Source organism: Nanorana parkeri, unplaced genomic scaffold (assembly GCF_000935625.1).
Source record: "Nanorana parkeri isolate BGI_ZX_2015 unplaced genomic scaffold, ASM93562v1 scaffold221, whole genome shotgun sequence".
Classification (NCBI taxonomy): domain Eukaryota; kingdom Metazoa; phylum Chordata; class Amphibia; order Anura; family Dicroglossidae; genus Nanorana; species Nanorana parkeri.
The window spans coordinates 1,558,189-1,583,262 of NW_017306489.1; the positions used below are offsets into that span (position 1 = coordinate 1,558,189).

General features: G+C 43.5%; 1 protein-coding gene across 1 annotated transcript in view; it reads right to left on the reverse strand.

The window, feature by feature from the left end:
• TMEM91 (transmembrane protein 91) overlaps positions 1-25,074 on the reverse strand; it is a 53,308-nt gene that overhangs the window by 14,909 nt on the left and 13,325 nt on the right. The window contains exon 2 of the mRNA XM_018556017.1: positions 9,339-9,946. Within this exon, the coding sequence (XP_018411519.1) occupies positions 9,339-9,731 (393 nt within the window). The 5' untranslated portion in view covers positions 9,732-9,946. The remainder of the gene's footprint in view (positions 1-9,338; positions 9,947-25,074) is intronic.

Genomic DNA, 25,074 nt, shown 5'->3' on the forward strand with positions numbered 1-25,074 from the left:
AGGTGAGTATAACTTTTTTTTAACCTAGACACATCTAACCTGAGCACCCATCCCTTGCAGTGCGGGGGAGCACCACTGAAATGGTTAAGAATTAGTTTTTTCCTGGAGTTCTGCTTTAAGCTCAACTGCTGTGCTGCCACAGTATGTATGGAGCATATATGGCTGGCAGGAAGGTGTAACACAAATTCAGACCAATTATTTACATCACGATGATCTATTTTATATGTATATTTATAAAACCATCACTGGGAAAAAATATATACATTTCCTATAAGTAAGCAAGGGATTTTGGCCAATGGTGCTGACCCACCATGCTAAGACCATAGTAAAGTAGTAAAACTTCCTACCCCTCCCATCTGTTAATCCATCCATTTCTGCTAACATACACCCATGTTACATACAGCCATATATTGCGGCCCCAGTGGCCACTCATAACTACCCCCCCCCCATGTTGCCTATCCCCTACTGCATTCTCCTGTATTCATATATCCAGGGCCGGATTTACTCTCTCTGCTGCCCCAAGGCCAGGTTCCTCTACCCGCCAACCCTCCCCCCTGCGGGCTGCATACAAGTGATCTCAGTGGCATCATCGAGATCACTTCAACAAAACAAGTGGCGGCTTCCCCGCTGTACATTTAGATCTGCTTGCCCAAAGCAGGGCTAAATGTAGAAAACAATTACCCACCCGGCGCCCAGAACTGCATGTCCCGGGTATTGGGACATAGGAATTTCACATCCCTGCTGCCCCTTTACTCCCTGCTGCCCCGAGGCCGGGCTTTGGTTGGCCTTGTGGGAAATCCAGCCCTGCATATATCATATTTGCCCCACATGCAATTGGAAATAGTATTTTTACATTGGAAAAAACTGCAATATTTTTATTAATGGGTGAAATGTTATTGTGAAAAATTGATTGTGACTGCACGCACACTATGTATAAATGTGACCTGAATCCATTTTTCATTGTAATATTTCATCCTCCATCCAGAGACCTACCTTTCGTTTACTTTGTGCCTGGCATCTTTGTACTGCACACCACTGCCCATATAAGATATCACTGCATGTGATGTACTAATTATATGTCATGTATGGATGGAAGCCTGTGAGTGGGAGACAAAAGGTGGGCACTTTATGAAGAAATAATTCACACACTGTAGGCTGGTTTCACAGGGATAACACGCCGGGATAAGGATCCATATTCACAAAAAAAAAGTGACAGTTATCTTTTTTAGCCGAGTCCATGAGATTTGAAAATGAGTAACACAGCTAAAAGTAAGATACTTACCCTTGTATAAAAGCTTTGTGAATTAAGCCTACAATGTCTACAATTTAACCGCCGCAGGAACGCCCACCGTCAAAATACGTCATGTGCTGAAACGGTTATGTATGTTCTTGGTATCATTTTAAAACAGCCGGCAATTGCTGTTTAGATACAAGTGATCCAGCGTTTGTATTAGAGCTGCAGCTAACGATTATTTTCAAAATCGATTAGTTAGCCGATTATTAGGTTCGATTAATCGGTTAATCGGATAAACAATAAAATAACAGTTTAAAAAAAGGCTCCAGTGATGGGACTACTAGTTTGTATTGAGGTTGTAGTCCATCACAGGAGCAAGCTTGGAGCGGTGGAAGTAAAAAAGAAAAAAGATAGTGTGGTGTGCAATATAGTGAAATGGAAAGTGTAAAATTATACAGCAATGAATGCAGAATGGCCCCAGCTATAGAGGACTACAAAACCCAGCAATAGTACATTATACAGCACAATGCAGAATACCACCAGCTATAGAGGAATACAACAAATCCCAGCAATAGTACATAATAGCTGGCGGCATTCTGCATTGCGCTGTATAATGTACTATTGCTGGGTTTTGTAGTCCTCTATAGCTGGTGGTATTTAGCATTGTACCACTTTATAATGTATTATTGCTGGGATTTGTTGTACTCCTCTATAGCTGGTGGTATTCTGCATTGCGCTGTATAATGTATTATTGCTGGGACTTGTAGTCCTCTATACAGCGCAATGCAGAATATCACCAGCTATAGAGGAGTACAACAAATCCCAGCAATACATTATACATACAGTGTATAATGTATTGCTGGGATTTGTATTCCTATGTATAATATACAGCTCAATGTACCATCAGCTATAGAGGAATACAAATCCCAGCAATACATTATAGAGCACCACGTGTGGAAAAGTGCAGGCTTACCTGAGCAGTCTTCCAGCAACTTGCTTCTGAGATCGGACCTGTCTATTGGCGGCTGTCATCACCCCACACCTGCTCCTCCTTACTACATCTCCCCGCGTCCCTGTGCCGATCGTGGATGTGGGTGGGCGGTGAGTGTGATGCGGGAGGGCGGGTCTGGCAGCGGCGAGCATGAGGTGGGGAGGAGGTGCGGCGCACAGCGTGTGGAGCTGTGAACAGGGCCAACTGATCGGAAACCGATTAATCGATTATTGAAAAAGTTGACAACTTTTTCAATAATCGATTATAATCGATTATGCCGATTAGTTGTTGCAGCCCTAGTTTGTATATCACTTGTACAGTGCGGTGGAATGTGTGCCCCTCTCCGCTGTACCTGTGCGGGCCCGGGACCGGCACAGTGGGTCTCCCCTGACTGATTAGAGGGAGATCAGCAAGCTTCCAGGCACTGATCACTCCTCCGATCACCAGACCCAGAAGTGATGTCACTGGGCACATTCTCCGGCTCTTAGAGGCAGGAGAAGAAGCTGGGGAAGCAGATCTCTGCTTCATCAGCTTCTTTGGGGTCCCTAGGTGACATCAGAGGTCTGAAAGACCCCTGATGTCTCCATGAAGAGGACCTGTCACACCCTATTTGCTATTACATAGGGGGATTATTATGCCCCTATGTGATAGCAATAAAAATAAGTGTAAAAAAAAACCTCAAATTAAAAAAATGAAAGTAACATATTGAAAAAAATTAAACATGCAAATTTTTTTTTTTAAGTGCTCTGCCCTGCATGTGCATGCATATACAACAGAAACATGAGTCCCTTGTTGACCACAATTGCGCCACGCGTTACATATCGACGCAAACATCAGAGTTAGAGCAATAATTCTAGGGCCATTAATCACTGCTTACATTAAACTAATGAGCAGTAAAAGCAGGGGCGTCCCGAGGCTGGGTGACACCCGGAGCGGTAACCGAGTGCCACCCCGCCGAGACGTCACTGCGCATGCGCGTGACGTCACCATGCGCGTGCGCGATGACGTCATCGCGCGGCAGTATTCTGATACCTGCCGGCGGCCATCTTGGTGATGGACGCCGGCAGAGAGAGGAGGAGACAGCCACCTAGCGGGATAAGGTATGCCGCCGGGTCCCCTCCTCTCTCCTGATACTGTCGGGCGTTCGGTCCATGACCGAGCACCCAACTTTTCAGAGGGGGGTGACACCAAAATGACTGTGAGTCATCTTGGTGTCACCCCTCCAATGGTGGTACCCGGGTGCGGGCCGCACCCCCCTTGTGACCCCACTGAGTAAAAGCTTTTAAAGTGTCGCCTCTGGGAAATTTGGGGTATGGTCGTTTTTAGGGTAAACACAATTGTAAGGCTTGACAGGTTTGATATCTTTTTACCCGGTCTGACCCCATCTTTTATATTTTACCAAGAAATTTGTTATTATATTCTTCTTTCTGCGCACTAAATTTCATATTAGTGTATTCTATCCTAAAAATACTGGTTTGGTAAACATTTGCGCAAATACCGTGCAACATAAAAAATTGCAACTAGTATTTGTTTATTCTACAGGGCCTCCGCTTTTAGAAAATATATCATTGTTTGGGGGTCCGAAGCTGTTTTCTAGCCACAAATTCAGATTACATCCTGTGTGTGTAAATAGTAAGAAAATGCTCTGGACAGCAAGTGGTTAACACAATTTTGCCTGAGGCTTAAAGTGGGAGTATAGTTTGTAGAAAAAACATTGCTGCCAGACAGGCTGTTATAGCAAAAGAGACTCTCATGTCTCTCTGTATGTCATAAAAGCTCCTCTGCTGCTTACCAGCAATGCTTCTTTAGAATTTACACTGAGCTGCAAATGAGCGGTTTAGTGTACATTCCTGGCATGCCTTTGGTGCCAGGATGAATTGGCTCCCTGTGCCCGTGCACATGAGTTACATCATCATTTGCTATAAGTAAGCAAGGCATTTGGGCCAATGGTGCTGCCCCCAACATGCTAAGACCATAGTAAAGTAGTAAAACGTCCTACCCCTCCCATCTGTTAATCCATCCATTTCTGCTAACATACACCCATGTTACATACAGCCATATATTGCGGCCCCAGTGGCCACTCATAACTACCCCCCCATGTTGCCTATCCCCTACTACATTCTCCTGTAGTCATATATCCAGGGCCGGATTTACTCTCTCTGCTGCCCCAAGGCCAGGTTCCTCTTCCCGCCAACCCTCCCCCACGGAGAATGGCAGACCTGCAGGCTGCATACAAGTGATCTCAGCGGCATCATCGAGATCACTTCTACAAAACAAGTGGCGGCATCCGCGCTGTACATTTAGATCTGCTTGGCCAAAGCAGGGCTAAATGTAGAAAACAACTACCTGCCCAGCGCCCGGAACTGCATGTCCTGGGCATCGGGAGATAGGAATTCCACACCCCTGCTGCCCCTCTACTCCCTGCTGCCCCAAGGCAAATCTGGCCCTGGGGACACAGGTCACATTTGCAATCCATGTCCACTCTTTGTTCAGTACTGTTCTTCTGAGAAAATGGTGAAGCCCCAGTATCCCTGTGTCTACTCATCTTCATAATCACATGCAGTGCTAAGAGCCAAGCATCGATTACATTAATTGAGCAACATAGGGGTTGTTGACTTAACAAAAATGAGCCTATGTGAGCTGTAGAAGAGCTTTTTCTTTTTATCTTTGGCAGAAATCTTTGTAAATGTTGATCTCGGAGTCCCATTCAGGATTATTCCTCTTATCTTAGAGAAAAGAAAATAGTATTTTTCTGTGTGCCAAAGCTTAATCCGGCTCATGCTGGGGAGAGAATGTGTGGCAGGTCTGGGTGCGGGGCAGTGGTGGACTGACCTAATTTAGCTCACCATTCTTAAAAAGAACCAGTCAAAATGATGCTAATGCAGGAATTTGTCTTTATTCATTATAATTGTTCAGGCTTGAAATATTTAAAAAACTTTTTTATTATTTTGTCTCAGCTTGAAGCTTTAGCTGGAGTGTCAACAGGTCAGAGATCACCTGAAGTCTGACATTCGCTGTTAATCAGGTATCTGACCTCACACACTATATACTCAGAAGTTGGGAGACAGTGTGTGGCCAGGAGGATGACAGACCAGAACTGTCAGACCTCCTATGTCAGCTTATTATTTCATTTATTTCACATTGGGGTATGGCTGACCATCACCCCGCTGGTGAGATCTTCCCTATGCTCCACCCTTCTGTAAGCCTGGCTAAGCATCTCCCTCTTCAGTCCCCAGTACCTGAAAAAATATACATGGCAGCAACAAGCCAGTAAATCCTAATTGATTTTCAGGGGATTATGGGAAGTTAATATAAATGCAGATTGCTGATTGCTATGTTATCTGTTTTATAGATATCTTTACAGTCCAGCTTTAAAATAACATTATTAATAAAATAAATAAAAAGGCAGCTACTGCTACAATACTTACCTTATTTCCAGCACCGCTCCTTTTCAGGGTTGACAGGTGCCCATTGTTATTCAACCTACTTTCGATGATTCCAGAGTATCAAGGCCATGCGTCCTGGGGGCTGTGCATCATCATGCTGCCCTAGCAGTGCTGTTTTAAAGAGAATCTTTAGTGTTTATGTGTATTAAAGGTTATTCTACTATATACATACTACTAGTTATTTAGACAAATATGGACATTTGTAAATTACCACTTGCAGGCAACAGGGGGAGCTTCAAGCAACCTTTAGATGGCAAAAAAAATCATAGAAAGCAAACATTGCTCTAAGCAGAAACCTAAATCAGTCAGAGGAGGGGCCTTCCCTAGATGACACAGTCTGCTAGAAAGAATAAAGCTGGTACTGGGCTTTCTTACTGCACTGCAAGCACCTGCTATACACCGAATAATGAATGGTTATTTGTAAAGTAAATATTTTATACAAATAATAAAAAAACTGGATTATAAAATTCCCCAAATATTTACCCGGGAATCAAAATTTCCCTTTAACTAACGACCTGTTCAAGCTTGTCTTTTCCCTATATTAAGACACATACATATTACTGCATGGAAATGTATTTTTTTTTGTAGAAATCCTATTTATTGCTTTATGCCTAGTTCTATCCATGCACTGCAGCTCAGCGAGTTTTTACAATATAGGAAATGTGGCATTTGCGTGTGTGTAACTGCATTAAACAGGCCCATTAAATAAGCACACTCACTGGTGCATATTGTAATTTGGGCCATTTTTTGAACCATCCCTATTCCTAATGTTTTTCAGTCACTTTGCATAATAAAACACATGCATATAAAAGCACTAATGGGTTAACGCTTCTGCGGTGTGGATGGACTGTGTGCAGTAGTCCAGGTTCATTGAGCCATAAGCCTCCACACAGATCTAGTATAGCGGGTGCCAGGGAGAGCTTGGCAAGGATGTGCTCTAAACACTCTTGGCAGCTTATGCGTAAACGCCCTGGAACTACCATCCATCAAATAGTTGTATTCATGCCTGGTATATACCTCCACTTACATCAGAAATTAGTTTGGGTACCCTTATATTCTGTACGCTATATTCTATATTTAAATAAGTAATGAAGCCTCAAAACATGACCTGCCACAACCTTTCTACTTAAAGTAAAACTTTGCTTTCATTATGCAAAAACAACAGGTTAACTTTAAGGATGACCCCACCATCTGCACAACCTCACCTCCCCTTCACTCAATTGTCACTCCATTGGACCATTAGGAGAGAGGAGAGGAACCCCTGTGTAAGCTCCAACAAGTTGCCACTGGGAGCTTTTACAGGCATGAAGACTCTCTATCAATTTGCAAATCTCAACTGAAACCATACCTCCCAACTTTCTGAAATGATTAAGGGGAACATACCGTGTTTCCCCGAAAATAAGACACTGTCTTATATTTTTTTTTGGCTCAAAAAAAAACACACTAGGTCTTATTTTCGGGGTATGTCTTATTTTTTTTCGTACACTTATTCATGTAGAAAAGTCTACATGTATTCATGTACATAAATATGGTGATCAGGGCAATCAGGGGTGCCGTACCTTTCCAAGAGCAATTTGGTAACCAATCGCTGGCCAGAATGAGCGAAGCGCACTTTCACTATCGATTCCTCACAGGCAGAGCGCATTGGGTCTCACTAGCCCTGTGACAGGAGCCGGCGCTATAGAGGAGGCATCGGCTTATGCAGCTCCTCTCCCTCCGGTGCCGCCTCGATTCCTCTAGCGCTGGCTTCGTTGGCACCGCTGATTCTCTCCCGCGGCTCTTCAAGTTCCCCCTTATGCCACCACCGGCCCTGGGAATGGTCATAACTAGGTCTTATTTTCGGAGTAGGTCTTATATTTTAGCAATTCCCAAAAATAGTACTAGGTCTTATTTGCAGGGAAACAGGGTATTTAAACATAATGGGGGGGATTTATCAAAACTGGAGCAGCTGTGCATGGCAACCAATCAGCGTCTGTTTATTTTTCAAATTTTAACTGAACAAACTGAAGAGAGAAGCTGATTGCTTGCCATGGGCAACTGCTCCAGATTTTGTGTCCCAACGCATGTAGGCAAAAGACACACCTTGCTTGCCCCCCCCCTTAGTTAAGCAGAACAAAAAGACTAATATGCAAAATATTATTGGATAATACCAAAAGTGTTTTTGTAATTAATTTTGTAGACTGATCACCAACCATCTCAATGTACAAGTTGTTTCACCACAACTGCTTTATGCCAGCTTTTCAATATAACAAATGCAATCATTTAGTAGCTGGATAAAAGGTTTAGTGAAGTATAACTTTCAGATAATTTATAGAGGGATATACAACCAAAAAGTGGGGCAACTGAGGAAGAAAGACAGACAGAGGGATTTGGTTCCAAAAGCAGGACAGTTGGGAGCTATTACTTTTTTGTAAATAAAGATCTCATCCCCTCAAATTGTTCAGCAGTTTCTAAAAGCTGCTCCAAGCAGCAATAAAATGAGGGACCAGCTATCATTGCTGTGGAAGATCTGCAACTCTGTTTTCCTTTTTTTTTCATCCTTTTTTACATCTTAGTGCTGCTAAATTTCCTTTTGCCTTTTTCAGGTACTTTCTGCCTACATTAATTCACTCCAGTATCAACTGCACATCATAGCTCTGACCTGGCTTCCTCCTAGTGACATCAGTGGACCATGATGTTTCGTCCTAAATATAGGTGAAACATGCTCTAAAAAGTAAAAAAATTTTTTATGGAAACCTGCAGAATATTCCACCCATCCACTACCACGACCACTTTGCGATCTTCAGTGCACTTCAAACTTTACTTTTTGTGGCTCCATGTTAAATGAATACCAGAGCTGCATTAGCCACTCAACACAGTGTTACCAGTGTTTGTCATTGGATATTAACAATGTTATTCACAAAAGGGTGAAGAGTTTGGAGAAGGCAGGAGAAGTGAACCATCTAGGACAACATAGCTGAACTGGAAAGTGAGCTGAATTGGAGATTTTTTTCAAATCAGATTTTTTGGCCTAGAATGTTAACTTCTCCTGCCTTCTCCAAACCCTTCACCCTTTTGTGAATAACCCTGTTAGTCCCACACACATAAACCAGGGCCAATTTAGACAGGAGCCAATTAACCTATCAGTATGTCTTTGGAATGTGGGGGGACATGCACACTCCGTATAAATATTGCGCTGGCCAGGACTCAAGACCCCAGTGGTGCAAGACATAAGTGCTAAGCCACTGTGCTACCTGTGAAAGAACGTTAAAACTTAGATTAACATGTTAAAACTTAGATAAGAGCTTAGTGACTGAGTTTAGATCTACTTTCATCTGAGTTTTATGTGAACCATTGCCAGAGTAAGTTGGAGATTTTCACAGTGCGTCTGCTCGGACTTCAGTCTTTCATCACAAGATTCCATGCTGTGTAAACTCCCTGTATGATAACTACACAGGACAGTACATGAAGCTAAGGAAAACCACGGGCCTTACAGAAACTAAGGCTTCAACAGCCACTAGGGTTCAGATAGCAGAGCAGCCAAAGGCACATAGAAGATAAAATTACGAAAGATTCAGAAGGTACACTCATCTGTTTAAATGCAGAATTTTGTGTCCTGAAGACGTAAATCTTCTATATAAAGTATAGTATAGTATAATAGTAATTATATCTATATAAAATCACTTACTTCCAGGTCCAGCACATCGTCCTCCTTCACGTCACATGATACAGTGTGAATGTCCTTCTCCGGAGTAAACAGTAACTTCTTACACATATCAGGGCTTCGCTGGGGGTCCACAAAGGTGGTCTCTGAATAGTCCTTTCCCCTCCACACTCTGGGATCTGCTGATCTCCAGAAAGCCACATCTGCAAAACTCCCACTCCCAGAATCCACAGTCCTGCGCAGGCTTCCTGGGTCCAGGAACTGTTGGCTGAGTTCTGCTCCCTGCTGGGAACGGTGTGGGAGACATTTCCAAATGAATCCTCCACCTCCACTGTCTTTGGAGAGGAGGGGGGTCAGCATGCCTGATCCCACAGACCTGTCCAGTAAAGGATGTTGTAACTCATGCAGACACTCCATTTCTGATCTTTGCTACTCTTGCCTCCAAAGGATTCTGGGAAAAGCCATTGTCCATTAAGCAAATTTGGGGTGTTGTCTGATATGTGAAGTGGCCTCAACTTCTACATCTTCTGTGTTCATGCCTCATGTTTTTTTTTTGTTACAGATTGGTCTTTGGACCAAACAGGGATAGTCACTTCAGGCTTCCACAAGCAAGCAAATTATATAATTGTTTTCTGTGAGAAAGGAAGGAAAACTGTGTTAGTATTCTATTCCAATCCAAGGCACAAAGGGAGCAATTAATATGATAGAAACAATAAGAAGCCAAAGCATAGTTTGTATATTGGTTTGAGCCCATTGCAGACAGACTTAGAGTAAAAGCTAGAAAACTACCCAACTTTTTAAATAGGCAGTGCAGGGAACAATGAGAATGAGGAAACCCATAACACAACCAATCAAATTTAAGCTTTAAGAAATTACTTCTTACTGGATGCTGGGAGGATTGTGTCACCAAATACTACTGAGGTATAAAAGGAGAGGAAGGTGTTGATGGATTGTGATGTTTAGGGTTCACCAAAGAGGCCAAGTCGTGAATTAAGGTAACTCGTCAGGACAGAAATATGTGCGCTGCCATCACTGACCTGTTTTTTAAGGTGCATTCTTCAGGGCTGGTAGCCAGTCACTGAACAATCATTTGCATATCAGATGTTCCAACACCTGAAAAGCACCTACTTGTTCCAGATTAGGAACTCATGCGGTAGTAAAAAAAAAGGATAAACATAACAACCCTGGACTTCAGTGCCAACTTAATCGGGGAAAAACAACAGCAATTGGACAAGGTCTTCTAACCGGTACGAACACTGTTTCCGAGCAAAGGTTTTTTTTAGGTTGTGGTGACCCTCCTCCCCATCGCACTCATTCTGCAAAAATGTAATAATTCCCTCACTCCATCTAATGCACCCAACCTCCTCTTTTCATGTAATACTTTCTGTTCCATCCAAAGTGTCCTCACCTCCCTTCATTCTCTGTTGTTGCACTCCTTCTTCCCTTTCACTGTCAATGTGACCATTCTACTATTTAAAGGCTAAGTGCACCTTTCTGACCATGTTTCATGTTACACCCATATTTAGGGAACATGGTCAGATCACAGTTGCCTGGCTGTTATTGATCCAAAGTCTTCAATGTTTTGAGACTCTGACCCAGGACAAGAATGCAGAGTAGGAGTTCTGAAGTTCCTATGAGCTCAGTATCTAAATGCACCCTTCCTTTATTGTCCAAAATATTGTCTTCCTATTAATACGAACATTTTTTTGGCTAGCTAGAAGCCACATCTGGATGGGCCCACAATTCCTTCTACACCCACATTCTTGCTGTGCACAGCTCTAGAGTCAGGTAATGATATTCTCAGCGAGAGTGTTTTGTTCATCATGTAGCAGTGGCAGCTCTACTCTATAGTAAGGAGCTCAGAGCCACAGACGCTATATTTAGTACACAGTGTGATTGAGATCGCCTTCATACATATGTTATGTGACGTCTGTTCTTACTCTCCTCAGGATTACAGAAACACCGGTGACATCTATGAGTTAAACTGCAACATGCCTTCTCTATACAGTGGAACGGGACTCTAAAAGTGAATATTTGCTGTTATAGGGAACAACTATGAATGTTGATTGTACCTAAGTAGTAACCTGAGAAATTTACCTTTTGTCTAAAATGCAGCCTTTAAATCAGCAGAACACTTTCTAATAGAGGTGAGGATGCCTGGGCACTCTTGTACCTACAGTATTATAGCTGTATATCTGCAGTTTGAGATCTCAGGTTGTGCTACCGCTGGTTTTAGCAGATTTTGAGTGAGATTTGGCGATGTGACTATTAGGCTGCTCACTGTTCTCATTGCTGGAGACTCTGATATGAAGAAGGAAAGCCCTGCCTCTACTAAGATGGCTACCTCCACACAGAAACCCAGTACAAAGTATGGTAAGTCAGTAATGGGTAAAGGATCAGCTGCAGGGAGACCACAAACAATACTGGTTCTTTGTCCTCTGTCTGCCTTTTTTTTTGAGTACAGCTTCCAGTGACCCTGTCTCCAATCTATGGTCTTAAATTGCACTGTTACCTGTAAAGAGGAGAATGAAAACGTACCACCCCTGCTGACTACAGATGTCTAATGCTACTCTGTTCAGTTGAAATTATTCCCCCCAAAGTCTACAGGGAAGACAACACTTCAAGGAGTGTTGATCTCCTGGGTACCCCGCAGCTCTCTCTGATTCCTCCCACTGACCTCCATTTATCATTGGAGACAGTAATGACGTGGAGGTCAGAAAAGGGAACCAGTTACAGCTGTGGGGAATTCAGAAGGCCGACCCTCCTGGAAATGTCGGTTTTCCAGAGGACTTCAGGAGACAGTAACGACGTGGAGGTCAGCAAGAGGAACCAGTTACAGCTGTGGGGAATTCAGAAGCTCGACACTCCTGGAAATGTCAGCTGAGATCCATTTTTTACTGAACAGAGCATTGTACAGTGGCCCAAGGAGCAGGGGAGGTAATGTTAGTGTTTCAGCTGTGCCTGTTGCATTCCCTATATTATAAAATACATTTTAAAAGCCAACAGGAAGACTTTGCTTTGGCCCTTATAATGCCCTCAGCAGCTGTGCAGACCTAAGCACTTGAAAAGATCTCCCTGATAAAAAACCTACAACATAGTCGGTGGAATTAACTCTCCAGCATCTTCCATCTTCTTCAAAATGAATGGGCTGCAATGGATCTCATCTTACCAAAAAATAGGTGCTGTCTGCATTTTTTCACAGCACAATGGAACTAAATGCACAGGACATCTAGTGCATTGCAGCAAACGCATGTTTTGGAGGTGCATTAGGGTGCCATTCACAGTGAATGACACTGCAGCATATCAACACATGTAGCATGATCTACTACAATGCAAGTAGTGTGAATGGGCCATGATATGCTTACTGACATTAGATGGGGCCCAGGATTTGTGTACAAATAAAGCAAGTCTCCCTTCAATTACTTTTTTTTATAATTTATTAACCTAATGTAAACATGTGTTATTTAAAGTTAAAGTAAAAGTTTCTAAGCCATTTTAGATGCTGGGCCAAGCTTCAGTATCTTGCTAGTCTCACAATACCTGAACAATCTGATTGGATGTAGTCACTGTTCAGGTATTTTGAGAGCCAGCGGGGCCGACTAGCAAAATACTGAGGTTTGGCCCAGTGGGATATTCCTCCATCCACAAAGTTTAGCGTAGATGGAGGAATCTGTTGCACTTTTTCCCACTGACCATAGAAAATCTGCAGATAGACTATAGGCATATGGCCAGCTTTACTCTTTAGGCCATCATGAAAACATGGAACAGAAAACACTAAAAATTGTGAAAATCACAGTGAGGGGGATTTATCAAAACTGGAGCAGACAAAATTCGGAGCACCCGTGCACGACAACCAATCAGCTTCTCTCTTTTATTTTCAAATCTTTACTGAACAAACTGAAGAGAGAGGCTGATTGGTTGCCATGAGCAACTGCTCCAGTTTTGACAAATCCCCCCCCATTGACTTTCAGGTAAAGGTTGCATTAATAATGCTTTCTCATAGGAAATACACTACTGTTGCCTTTAAAGTGTATTTAGAGCCAATGTTTTTTTAAATTAGGATGAAGAAGAAAAGGGTTAAGACCCATGCCAGTTTATTATTTGATGTTTCTATACCATTGGGGCAATTTCCCTTCACTTTCGGTCACAAAGGGAAATTCTACTCCTAGGGTAGCCATACACGGCTCGAATCTTCATGTTGAGTCGGGCCAAATTCGAACATTGGGTGGCCCTGTCGACACCGAATGAGAAACCGAAGGTGTCACGACTAACTGAATACAATAACCAGTAGTGTAGATTCCATCTATACAGCATGGATAGGGGAATTGAGAGATTTGTATGGTATGAATGAGAGAAATCTACACGTTTGGCCTACAAAGATACTTTAAATCCTGCAACATTCCAGCTGCAACACGTAAAGGGCAATATAAACATTGTAGAGAAATGGTGGTCTCAGATGAAACCAGTATGCTTTATTCTACGATGGAAATAAGAGCGTGTACGGGAATTTCTGAGGTCCCTGGGGCAGCCCCCGTTATGGGAGGGAGCGTACATGATAATCTGTCAGTCAGAGGCAGAGCAAGGGAGCATAAAGAGCAAGCAAACCATGTAATAAAATATTAATAGGCTTTTAAGGCAGCTGTCTGCATGATGGAAGCTCCGGCTCCATCGCTTCGTCAGTGCGTGGAACTGCGAGGGTGCACATAACATCTATCTCACTGCTGGAACATGACAGCGCCACGTAGGCCTGGATGAGGGGGTGGGTGGTTGGGGGACTGCTGGCCCCACATTGTCCCCTGCTCTAATATGGCTACAAGAGATAATTCAGTATTCACAGACTCACTATATATTCTCTTTGTTGTGTCAGAAGCGTTTAATGCCTCACACATTCTTCGTTAGTGTGCTGGGAAGGCCATTAAATCTCTCCATGGTTGAAAATCTTCCCTGGCTCCTTCAGCGTGAGTTCACTGCGGGTTCAAAAGGCCGCCAGCAATATTCACACTTCACTCCACTTCTAACCCTCTTTTCTATAATTCTCCTGCAGGTTCCAGGATTGCTCTGTTGCAGCAGTCTAGTCCAGGGGTAGGCAACCTTGGCACTCCAACTGTGGTGCCTCTGCCTTTGGGAGCCATGCCTGTGGCCATCGGAGTCTTGTGATGCCTTGTAGGATTTGAAGTTTCACCACAGCTGGAGTGACGAGGTTGCCATACTCCCAGTCTAGTTATTTGATATGCCTAAAGCTGGTCATATACCTATAGGTTATCCGCTGATTTTCTATGGTCAGATGGAAAAAGTGCAACAGATTCCTCCATCTATGCTAACTGTGTGGATCGAGGAATCTCCCACTGGCCCCGCTGGCTCTCAAAATACCTGAACAATACCCGCATCCAATGCCGCTAAGCCAGCGCTGCAAATGCTCCCTCGCTGGCCGTACCCCTTGCCATGACATCACACAGACAGTGACATGGGCACCCAAAGATGGAACCCGCTGGATGTAAACATAGGAAGAGAGAAGACATTTTTTTTTTTATATGATAGCAAGAAGTAAATCATCACCTCAGTTAGTGTCAGGTGGGCATATGTTCAGTGACAGTTAGAGACGAGCTGTGAATCTTAGAGAAAATAAAGAGCGGAGGAGAAATGTAGCGCCATGGGTTACACATCACAGAGGAAAACTATTAGCGGAAGAGCCTGTCTGTGATTTAAAAGACAGGAGACATAATCACCGCTGACAAGAGGTCTTATTGAAAGGCAGATGCAAGTATACTGAGTGATCGATCTGTGTTGAAATGACAAAAACAAAGAACACACCGCAGGCAAACTCTATACTATATTATTGAGAACTTACAATGCCCCAACTGAAGTTTTAGTTTGAGGTCCCTTTCACATGTGCTTATGCCAGGGGCTGACTGGCAACTTTTAGCCCAGGGGGCAAGTACAACCCAGAGGCCCATGGTGCAGCAACTTGGCCCCCCTCCATGCTATCAGGATTTCGGGATGGATGACTGTCCCTGGATGCAGGATGGATGCATTTAAGGACAATCTACCCAAAACTGCAGGTTATCAGTCCATGTACGATTACCTGCTGACAGATGTGGCTGTTGTCACCCTATCATTATGTATCTGTGTGCACCCACCTGGATTCCTGCTTCAAGAATCTGTAGGTTCAAGTCACAGGAATCCCAGAATGCTCGAAAATCCCCTGTGTGCATGCAGCTTGAGGGTCCGTTCACACTATGTGGCGTTTTTCTGCAATGGATCAACGCCAGTCACCGAAATTGTTTTCTTAGTGTCTCTTTTTCACCACAATGCTGGAGTGATGCGCCGTGCAAAAATGCAGACATGCTGCAGTACATAGACATGATTGCCATGAATGGGCCTGATACCAGGGAGAATGTGTCATCTGTATACTTGCGCAGGAGTAGCCACCGCTCCAAGCTCATTCCTGTGATGGACTACAATCTTATGTTTAGTTTACTAATTTGTATTGAGATTGTAGACCATCACGGTAGTGAGCTTGGAGCGGTCGCCCACTTCCCAATCATCTCCCTGCAGAGAGTGGTGACTGTCACCAGAGCCAGCTGTCAATCTGGGTGGATCTCAACAGTATTGTCGGGATCCGTCCCTGCTGCGGAGCTTTTAGTATATAGCGGGCAATAGCTCACTATATACTGAGTTTTGGGTCACGGGAGGAGGTTAAGTATACAGTATGTCCTCCCCTGACCCTAAAGAGAACTATAGGATAAAAAGGTTAACACATAGTTCTCCTTTAAAGCATGTGAATGCATATGATTACACAACTCTACACAATGAATGTTCACCTAATGAAGAGCCATTTTGTTTCACCCAGGTGCCCCTTTTGGAGCGTGTATACCAGTTCCTGACCATTGCTGCTAACACCACTGGATCTTACAACTAACACATCATGACTGGCACCACGCCTGTTTTAAGTGATCTTAGCTCCAGTATAATACACAATGTGACTGAGCCATTCGTCAAGGTGAGTGCCTATGGGCTTACTGAATCAATGAATATTCAAAGTAATACGTCTAGATGTGTTCTCTGGTACATGGCATTATAGATTTTTCTTGTACCCACTGGAGAGTTGGGAAAGGGATGAAATGCCCTATAGCTTACATTTAAAGCTGAACGTCTGGATAAGCAAATATTTACTGAATACATGAGTCATGTGTATTCTTATCAGAATCTTGGTGTGCTTTGTGTATTTCTTCCAGATCTGTGCAGTACTCCAACATGAAACTTTTCCTTTGTGCAGGAGCTTCCTGTAATTGATACCAGTCACTGCTGCTCTCTCTCCTTGTGCAGGGTGACTGGTCTTGTCTCCGCCCCCTACTGTAGTTTTCTACAGGTAAGCTGTAGTAGGTGGGGCCTGCTGGGCGCCTTCTACAGCTCTGCTCTCTGCACAGGTTATATACAGCACATTGAGGATGCTGCAACTACATTTACAATTTAATATTTGAGTCTGCAAAGGCATTTGGTGCACACAACGTGGACTTATATCCCTTGTGCCTACTGAGGAATATAATCAAATGAAAGTTTTCGTGCCTGGAGCTCAGCTTTAAAGTGATATTATATGTGAGCCGGGTCTATAAAGGGTTAATCGTGTAGGACAGGTGGGTAGGGACAGCGCTGCATTAATAATAAAGGAAAAGTGACGTAGAGAGCTCTGATTAATGGCTCGGGGAGATGGGATCGGGATAATGAGAGTAATTATTAATGGCGGATCTATCACCTGAAGCTGGACTGCATGCATTACAGCAGAGGGCAACTAACGAGAAAACAAAAGGATTACATGACACAGGCGCAGTGGGGGTGGGATAGTGTGAAAACACCTTTTATTATAGGAAAAGAGAGAATATTGGTGATGTCAGGGATGGCAATAAACACAGGAAATCTGTGAATCACTGGGTGATGATACGCTTTAGAGTGTTATTCTCGTGACCCAAGGCCATATACATCGAGTCTCTTATGCTTTCCGCCTTTCTATAGAAACATGCAATGATGCGATGAGACAGAGTTACTAAAGGAGTCAAGAATGTTAATAAATTAAGAATATCCAATGAATACATTGTGTGAATGTTCTCTTCAATCATCCAATCCAAAGAAAAAATTATCTTCACTTTGAATACCCAATCACATGCAGATAAAATAAGTAAAGAAGAATTTGCTTTTCACGTGATTGGATAATTGAAGTGAACAAGCACACAATTTATTCAGTGAAGATTCTCAACTGTGTTAGTAAATCGTTCCAATCATCTCGATTGAGTCTAAAGGTCCCCGCACACCTTGTGATAATCGTACGATAATCGCGGGAAATACCGCGATCGTGCGATTATCGTAAGGTGTGTGGAAGTCGTGCGACCTCTACTACTGTAAGGTCGCACAACTTTAAACTTACAAACATGTTCGAAAACCCGCCGAGCATCGTACGATGTTAAGAGGGTATGTAGCATGTTCGTAAGATAAAAGCCGGACGGGCCGGTGTGCGCAAGCGCACACTGCCCGTTCGGCATTGCGGTCATCGGAAGCCCGCCCCTCAGGGGGGGGGGCGCGGCTTGTGATCATCGCAAGTACGATCTGCCTGTCCAAGGTACCTTACAACCTTCACAAGACAAAAGTCTTGCGATGGTTGTAAGGTGTGTGCCCAGCATTACGGTTTACAGATTTGCAGATCTCCCCTGTAATAGGGAGAGTTAAGCTTAGAGGGTTGGTCTGCTTTAAGGGCGCAGTAGTCTATCACATGTTAGTGTACGTTTTATTAAAGCCGAACTCCAGGTAAAATGTTTTTTAACCCTTGCAGTGGGGCTACCCCCGCAATGCAAGGATTAAGTGCTTCTTTTTGCCTAGGTTTAAAAATAACAAAGTTATATTCACCTGATCCTCGGAGCCGGCTTTTTGAACCTAGACAAAAATGAGTGCGTAACCCTTGCAGTGCTCGGGTAACCCCACTGCAAGGGTCTATAAAAAATTTTCCCGAGCTCCGCTTAAGGCAGCCCATTGGCGGTCCATTTGGAATGGACTGCCAAAGCACCCTAGGACATCCACAAGCATTGTACCCATTGTACGACAACACACCGACATACATTGCCTGCTGCTTTGTGTTGCGTTACATAGCAAGTGCATTCAGGACCAGATTTACCATTAGGCAGAGTAGGCATGTGCCTACATGTTCCCTCCATAGAGGGGCACTGTGCAGGGTACCTATTCTGCCTAATTCCCAGTGTTGTGTCAAGATACAACACCGGCAATAGCAAGGAGGGTGCATTCTGCACTTAATGCACCCTCCTGCTCCAAGACCAGCGGCGCCAACAGGACCTGTGAACTTCCGCTAATGCAGGGGGAGGACCCCGGCACTGCGTAAGGCTGCACCGTAAAACGCCTGTCTGATGGCATTTAGGGCAGCTTTATGCGACACCGGGTCCTTCTCTGCATATGTGAAAGCTGGCGGGTCCCGCAGTGGTTCAGACTAAACAGAATTCTATTCGTGCCTAAAGGCTCCGAAAGGGAAATCCGGCCCTGAATGCATTGTGTGTCCATTAAAAATGAATGAAACAGCAGCATGCAAATGCAAAAATGCACATTACCGTATGTTTTGGAAATGTGCGTGTTACTGCAACACAAGTGTGAATTAGCCCTTAAAGTGCACCCCTGCGTCACAGCCTGCTTGACCACACAGATTACAATTTTATTGTAAAATCTCTTATAGATGTCCCAAGAGCTATATAGTGCAAGGGTCTCCTTTAACAATCCATTCAATTTATATTCAATCAGGTAGGCCCATGGTCTACATTTTTTACAGGTATTTAGATACCTTTAAGCAGGGTGTTACATACTGTATATTGACATCAGTCCCTGCACTCCAGGAGATTACAATCTAAGATCCCTTTACCACATGCATACATACACATACTAGGGCCAATTTAGACAGGAGCCAATTAAACTACCAGCACGTCCTACAGTGTTGAAGGATACCCACACAAGCACAGGGAGAACATGCAAGCTCCATGCAGACTACATAGCTGTTGGTAAATCTAAAGCAAATAATACCATCAAACTGTAATTTGTTTCAATGGCTTTAGTCTTCTTGGCTCATTTGGCACATTTTGAATGGACCAATTTTGCAAAACAATCACAGTGGGTGGCATGGTGATTAGAACAATCATGGAAAGATTTATACCCATTAGTCGAGATTTCCTTTTGTATGAACCTACTGGGTGGCCCAATAATAAAAGGTCACAAACAATCATGTGCCATGTTTTCATATACTGCATTATTGTATTTATTTGAAGTGCTGTGGGCATATTTTTTAAAAGGTAGATTCTTGGGATCTACAATATCTTTCCAATGTTTTTTTGATGACAATATTTCCAGCAATTTGTGCCACCCGGACTTGGTGTACTCTGTAATTTACAAAGAAGGGAAGCTTTTTTTACTGCAATTATTTGTGTATATCAGACACTACAATTTTTTAGATTGCATTTCAAAAAGTAAAAACTTAAAGCATAGCTACAGCCAGAAATAATAAGATAATGAACAGCCCATTAAAGGTTAAAATAAAAAACAGCTTTTGCCACAAGACAGCTTTTGACCTTCAAGAGATTAGCCCCACAGTGCTTTTTTTCTGCCACTATATGTCCTCAGACTTATAGCCAGCATCATTTAACCCAGTACTTCTGAGCCCGGGTCATCCTGGGCTTGCCCCAAGCCTGTTACTGGACAGTGAAAGGAGAAACAGCACATTGATGAGTTCATCTCTCTATCAATCTGCTTTCTCTTCCTAACAGCATGCTTCTTGTCAGAAGTTGTACTAATGGCTTGCACTGCTTCTATGTCTCACGCTCGAGCCCTGTTGTAGAGACTGCAAGAGGATGGTGCCAGCAGTGGCGTAACAATTGCCATAGCGACCCAGTCGGCCGCTATGGGGCCCGGCCAGGACATCCCCCTGATGCTGTGCGGGCCGCCTGGGTCGCTATAGCATGTCAGGCTGCTGGCTGTCACTGGCGGGTGTGAGGAGGAATGTGTCTGTGCCAGTGATCTTTGCAGCGGGACGTTCCTCCTCACACCCGCCAGTGACAGCCAGCAGCAGCGGCAGAGGATGCTGGGCCCGGCTACGGAAGAAGAGGCAGGACCGGTGACTTCAGAGGAGGAGGGGCTTGGCGATGGAAGGGGAGACAGGGCCCGAAGAGGAGGCAGGGCCCTGTGCAGGAGGAGGAGGCGGACAGCGCATCGGGGCTGATAGGTAAGAGGTGTGCAGGGGTGTGACCAGCCCACCTGAGACCCTGCTGAGCCCACCATAGAGTCTATGGTGGGCTCTGCAGGGTCACTTTCACGTGAGCTGCTTGGGATCTCAGGTGGGCTCTGCAAAGGACGTAACTAGAAATCACAGGGCCCCATACAACATTTTGCTATGGGGCCCTGTGATTTCTAGTTACGCCCCTGGGTACCAGGTAAAATTTCAAACAAGTACAGGTGCGGTGCTGGATTCATATATTAAGAAAATCAGTCAGAATGTGATAAAGCACAATGGCTCTGGTCAGGCCACTCTCAACATAAATGGAATATTCTGCATACAAGGGAATCCAGGATTGAAGATATACACATAGATACAGTGCAATGACAGAATGAGAGTCCAAAATGGTTTAATAATGGAATGGGTTCATAAACAACCGCAAAGAGCAGCCTATGCATTTTGGATGATCAAAAACAGATATAAACACATATGTATTCCTAAATGAGCTCATTAGAATTAGGGGGTAAAAAATTGTGTAAATAAATACCATCTTCAGGATACAACAATCATAACCAGAATCATAAAAATGTAGGTAGACTAGCATATGAAAATATAAATTTGTTATGGAGGAGAAACAATCAACTGAAGAAGGTGGGGGAGGGGGGTATCTGAGCCCCTGAAATGCGTTGGCTGTTCTTTACTGCTTATGAAACCATACCAGGTCAAATTTAGGTACTTACACTGCTTGCATTAAAAATAAATGTAATGATGCATTGATGGTTGCGTAATGTGTGTTTTTGATATCTGTCTAGAGTTCATCTTTAATAAATCAAAGACTGAGGGTCTTTTTATGCTCGCCCATTTTCATGCAGCAAAACTCATTCATTTTGCTGCACAAAGATGCATTGCAAGTAGAAATCCTATTATATTTTATGAGGCAGGTTGACATCTATGCAATGCAATTTAGTGTGAAAGGGAAAGGTGAACGATATGGGCCTGTTAATACCTACCCATGTGCATTGTCACGTATGCTGCATGTACACAGAATCCAGTGTAAAATAAATAAACAGGTAAAATTTAGAAGCCAATAGAGCTAGCACTCCATCTCCTGTATATATACTGGTTGTCCTCCTAAACTATCTTATTCCAGATGAAGCACCTTAGTGTGAAATGGGCTCCAGTGATGCGGGAAATTCATGTAGACAGCAGCCCTGGAGGATCCCATTAATATAGATAACCTATCAATATGGTGTCCCTGATGCTGGGAATATATAGGTCACTCTGTCTATGCTCAGCACAGAATAACACTGACCTTGTAGATTTCTATGTCATTTCCATATATTGGAAGTAACGCATTTCCTGTACCAGATGTTTTGTATATAATGTCAATGCTTGCTATTTTGTAGCAGCTTACACAGAGCAGAGCTCTAATATAATTCTATAGATTCTCTGGGTTCTCGCATCATCTGCACTGGTACCCTGCCAGCCTATAACCACCATCTGGGTTTATGTATTTCCATATACAATTTCTGCAGATCATTGGTGTTCAGGTGGTGTTTCTTGGGGCTATGTCTACTGCTACCATACAGCCATTGTGAGCAACGTAATCCACAAATTGATTTGCAAAAAGTATTATTTTATCCCCAAACCTTATTCACTGAATATGGTGATGATATTGCTGGAAATATGTTCTGAACCTCAGTTGCTATATACCTGGATGCTCCAGTACAGAATTGTATTTTATAGGGTTCCACACAAATCCTTCTTTTGTTTACACAGCCTCCCATAAAGCTCTTTTTGGACAACCCCAGTGCCACCTTTTGTTAGCATTGAAGCAGCAAGAATGGAAATCCTTCTCCTAAGTACATCCATGCACAGGGAATTAAAGTAGGTCTAGTCTCTAATGTTAATAAAGTATTAAACGCACAAACTTTTTTCAATAATGAATCCAGATCAAACAAATTTACATTGCTCAGCAAAGTATTTCTTTATATTTTTACCAAAACACTTCTAGTCACCGTGTTTCCAAACAGCTCCAACTCCCTTACCACCACTTCCCTGAACTCACTGTCCAGTACAAGATCATAAGGGACAGTGCAGTCTCCAGCATCTGTACATCTTAGGGTTGCCACCTGTCCGGGATTCACCCGGACAGTTCGGGTTTTGAATGCTTTGTCCGGGTTTCATGGCAGCAGAAACCTGGACACAAGATGTCAGGCAGACAGGGACAACCAAAATTAAGATAGCGGCTACCGTCCCCCCCACTGAAAATAGTGATATTTACATATGAAAGGGTGGCACTAATTACATATGAATAAGCCGCGACTCATTCTCCCAAAAAAATATCCACGTGTCGCCAGAGTGTTTGGGTTTCGCTTGAAGAAAAGGTGGCAACCCTAGTACATCTTCTGGCTTGGAGAAGGGAGGGAGAAGGAAGGAGGATTAGGGAGCAGGGAGATGGCTTGTCTTGCTGTGTGTGTGTGTGTGTGTGTTTGTGGACACACACACAGCTTACTAGAACACACAAGGGTAGCTCCATAGGACCCTGCAAGGGAAATGAGCCACCCTAAAACAGGCTATCAGGGACATTGCTCCAGGGACCAGCTTATTCTGCAGGAAGTCAACACATTTTGTAAGGAGCAACATCCATTGAAAGTGATTTAATCAGCATTTTTAAATAGCTTAAAAACCTTTTGACTTTAATATCACTTTAAGCTAAACCCGCGTGAAGGTTTTTTTTTTCGTATAAATTTTTTATTGGAGATAAAAGACAATAAAATAACATTACACCATATTATACAGTCATAGTACTTCAAGATACAATACAATGCAGTAGGTGTGGATCTGGACCTGGAATTCGACTGCAACAGCTTTAGGGGATTAGCAGGCTGGGGGAGGCAAGTGTAGCCAGGCATGGGTGTCAGAAAAATAAGGTGTATGCCATGTAGGTACAACATGGCATACAGTCGTGGAATACTGCCAATGCGTCTTGTTGGTAAGTACCTACACAAAATCAGCAAAAAGGCTGCAGTACATGGGGGCTGCACAGAGAGGGCATATACCAGGGATCGACGTGCAGTATGGTGGAAGTACAACTGATGTCTTGTAAGAGAAACGACTCAGGGGAACAGTAAAAGGCGGGGAAGAAGAGGGGTGAAAAGAAAAGGGTGGGTAGTGTCAGGCTGCGAGTGAGAAAAGGTTAAGTGCTATAGAGCTGTTTCCATAATCCCCCATCATAGGGTTACAAGGTGATGGTTGATATCAGCGGGTAGGAAATTTTCTATCCAGTGGGACCATATTTTTTCAAACTTTTGCATAGTGTTTTCCGCTTGGGCCGTCCGCTTCTCATGCGACATTGTCCAATGCACATGTCGTTTGAGGCTAGAAATACTGAGCGAGCTGGATAACCATGACTTGGATATCTCTCTTTTAGCCGCCGTCAAAACATGGAGGCTTAGTTTGAAGGATGCAGTAGAAATGCCTAGCGGCTCCGCGTGAAGGTTTTTAAAGACAAACTCATAGTAACAGCATACAGAAGACCTATATGTTTCCATTCCATTCTCCATGTGGACATACTGTTACCCTCATAATCACCCCATCAGCTTTAAGTGTACTCCCTCTTTCCACTAAACATTTTGGAAACAGTGTGGGTATCAATATGAAAAGTTTGACAGCAGCAACAACAGCAAAGCCTATTTCTCCATCTTTAACAACTCCCCTTGCCACTGATGTATGCAAAAAGCTGTGACGTATGACTGTCATAGGAAACAATGTCTGAAATGTGGGCTGCGATGGACAGGTTGGCTTCACCTTCACTGTGGTGACCAAAAGTAAGATAGTGGCCCTCATCGTGAAATACATGGGTCTCTGGGGATAGATTGAAGTTTTTTGTTTACTGAGTATATATCGGCACGTTGTTTATAAACCTAAGAGTTTATTTGCAGCGTTTGGTGTAAACACTGGCAAAAGTAAAAGTTGCTTTATTGACACTATCCAAACCACCAATCTGTGTTTGTGAATGTCACTATTTGCAAAGCGATAGGCATGCCCCATCACACAACACCTTCATCTGTACCGTCTCTTCACAGCACTTGGGTCTGATGATTGACAGTTCAAGCACCAGGTTTTGCATTGTAAAAGGCGGGGGAAATGCCCACAAGTGCCCCTCACCCAAAACAGCTGGGTTTTTTCGAGGGGACAGAGTGGAGGCTCAGTGACCAGGCAAGGTAGAAGTAAGTACCTCAATGTGCCTGCCATACACTGTCATGTGAGCAGAATGGTGGCTTAGTGGTTAGCACTTTGGCCTTGCAGCACTGGGGGACCTTGGTTTGAATCCCATTCAGGACACTATCTCCAAGGCGTTTGCATGTTCTCCAAAGACATTCTGCAAGGTTAATTGGCTCCTTTCTAAGTTGACCCTGTATGTGTGTGCACTAGGGAGATTGTAAGCTCCTTGAAGGCAGGGACTGATGTAAAGCACTGTGCAAATTGTTGGTGCTATATAAATAC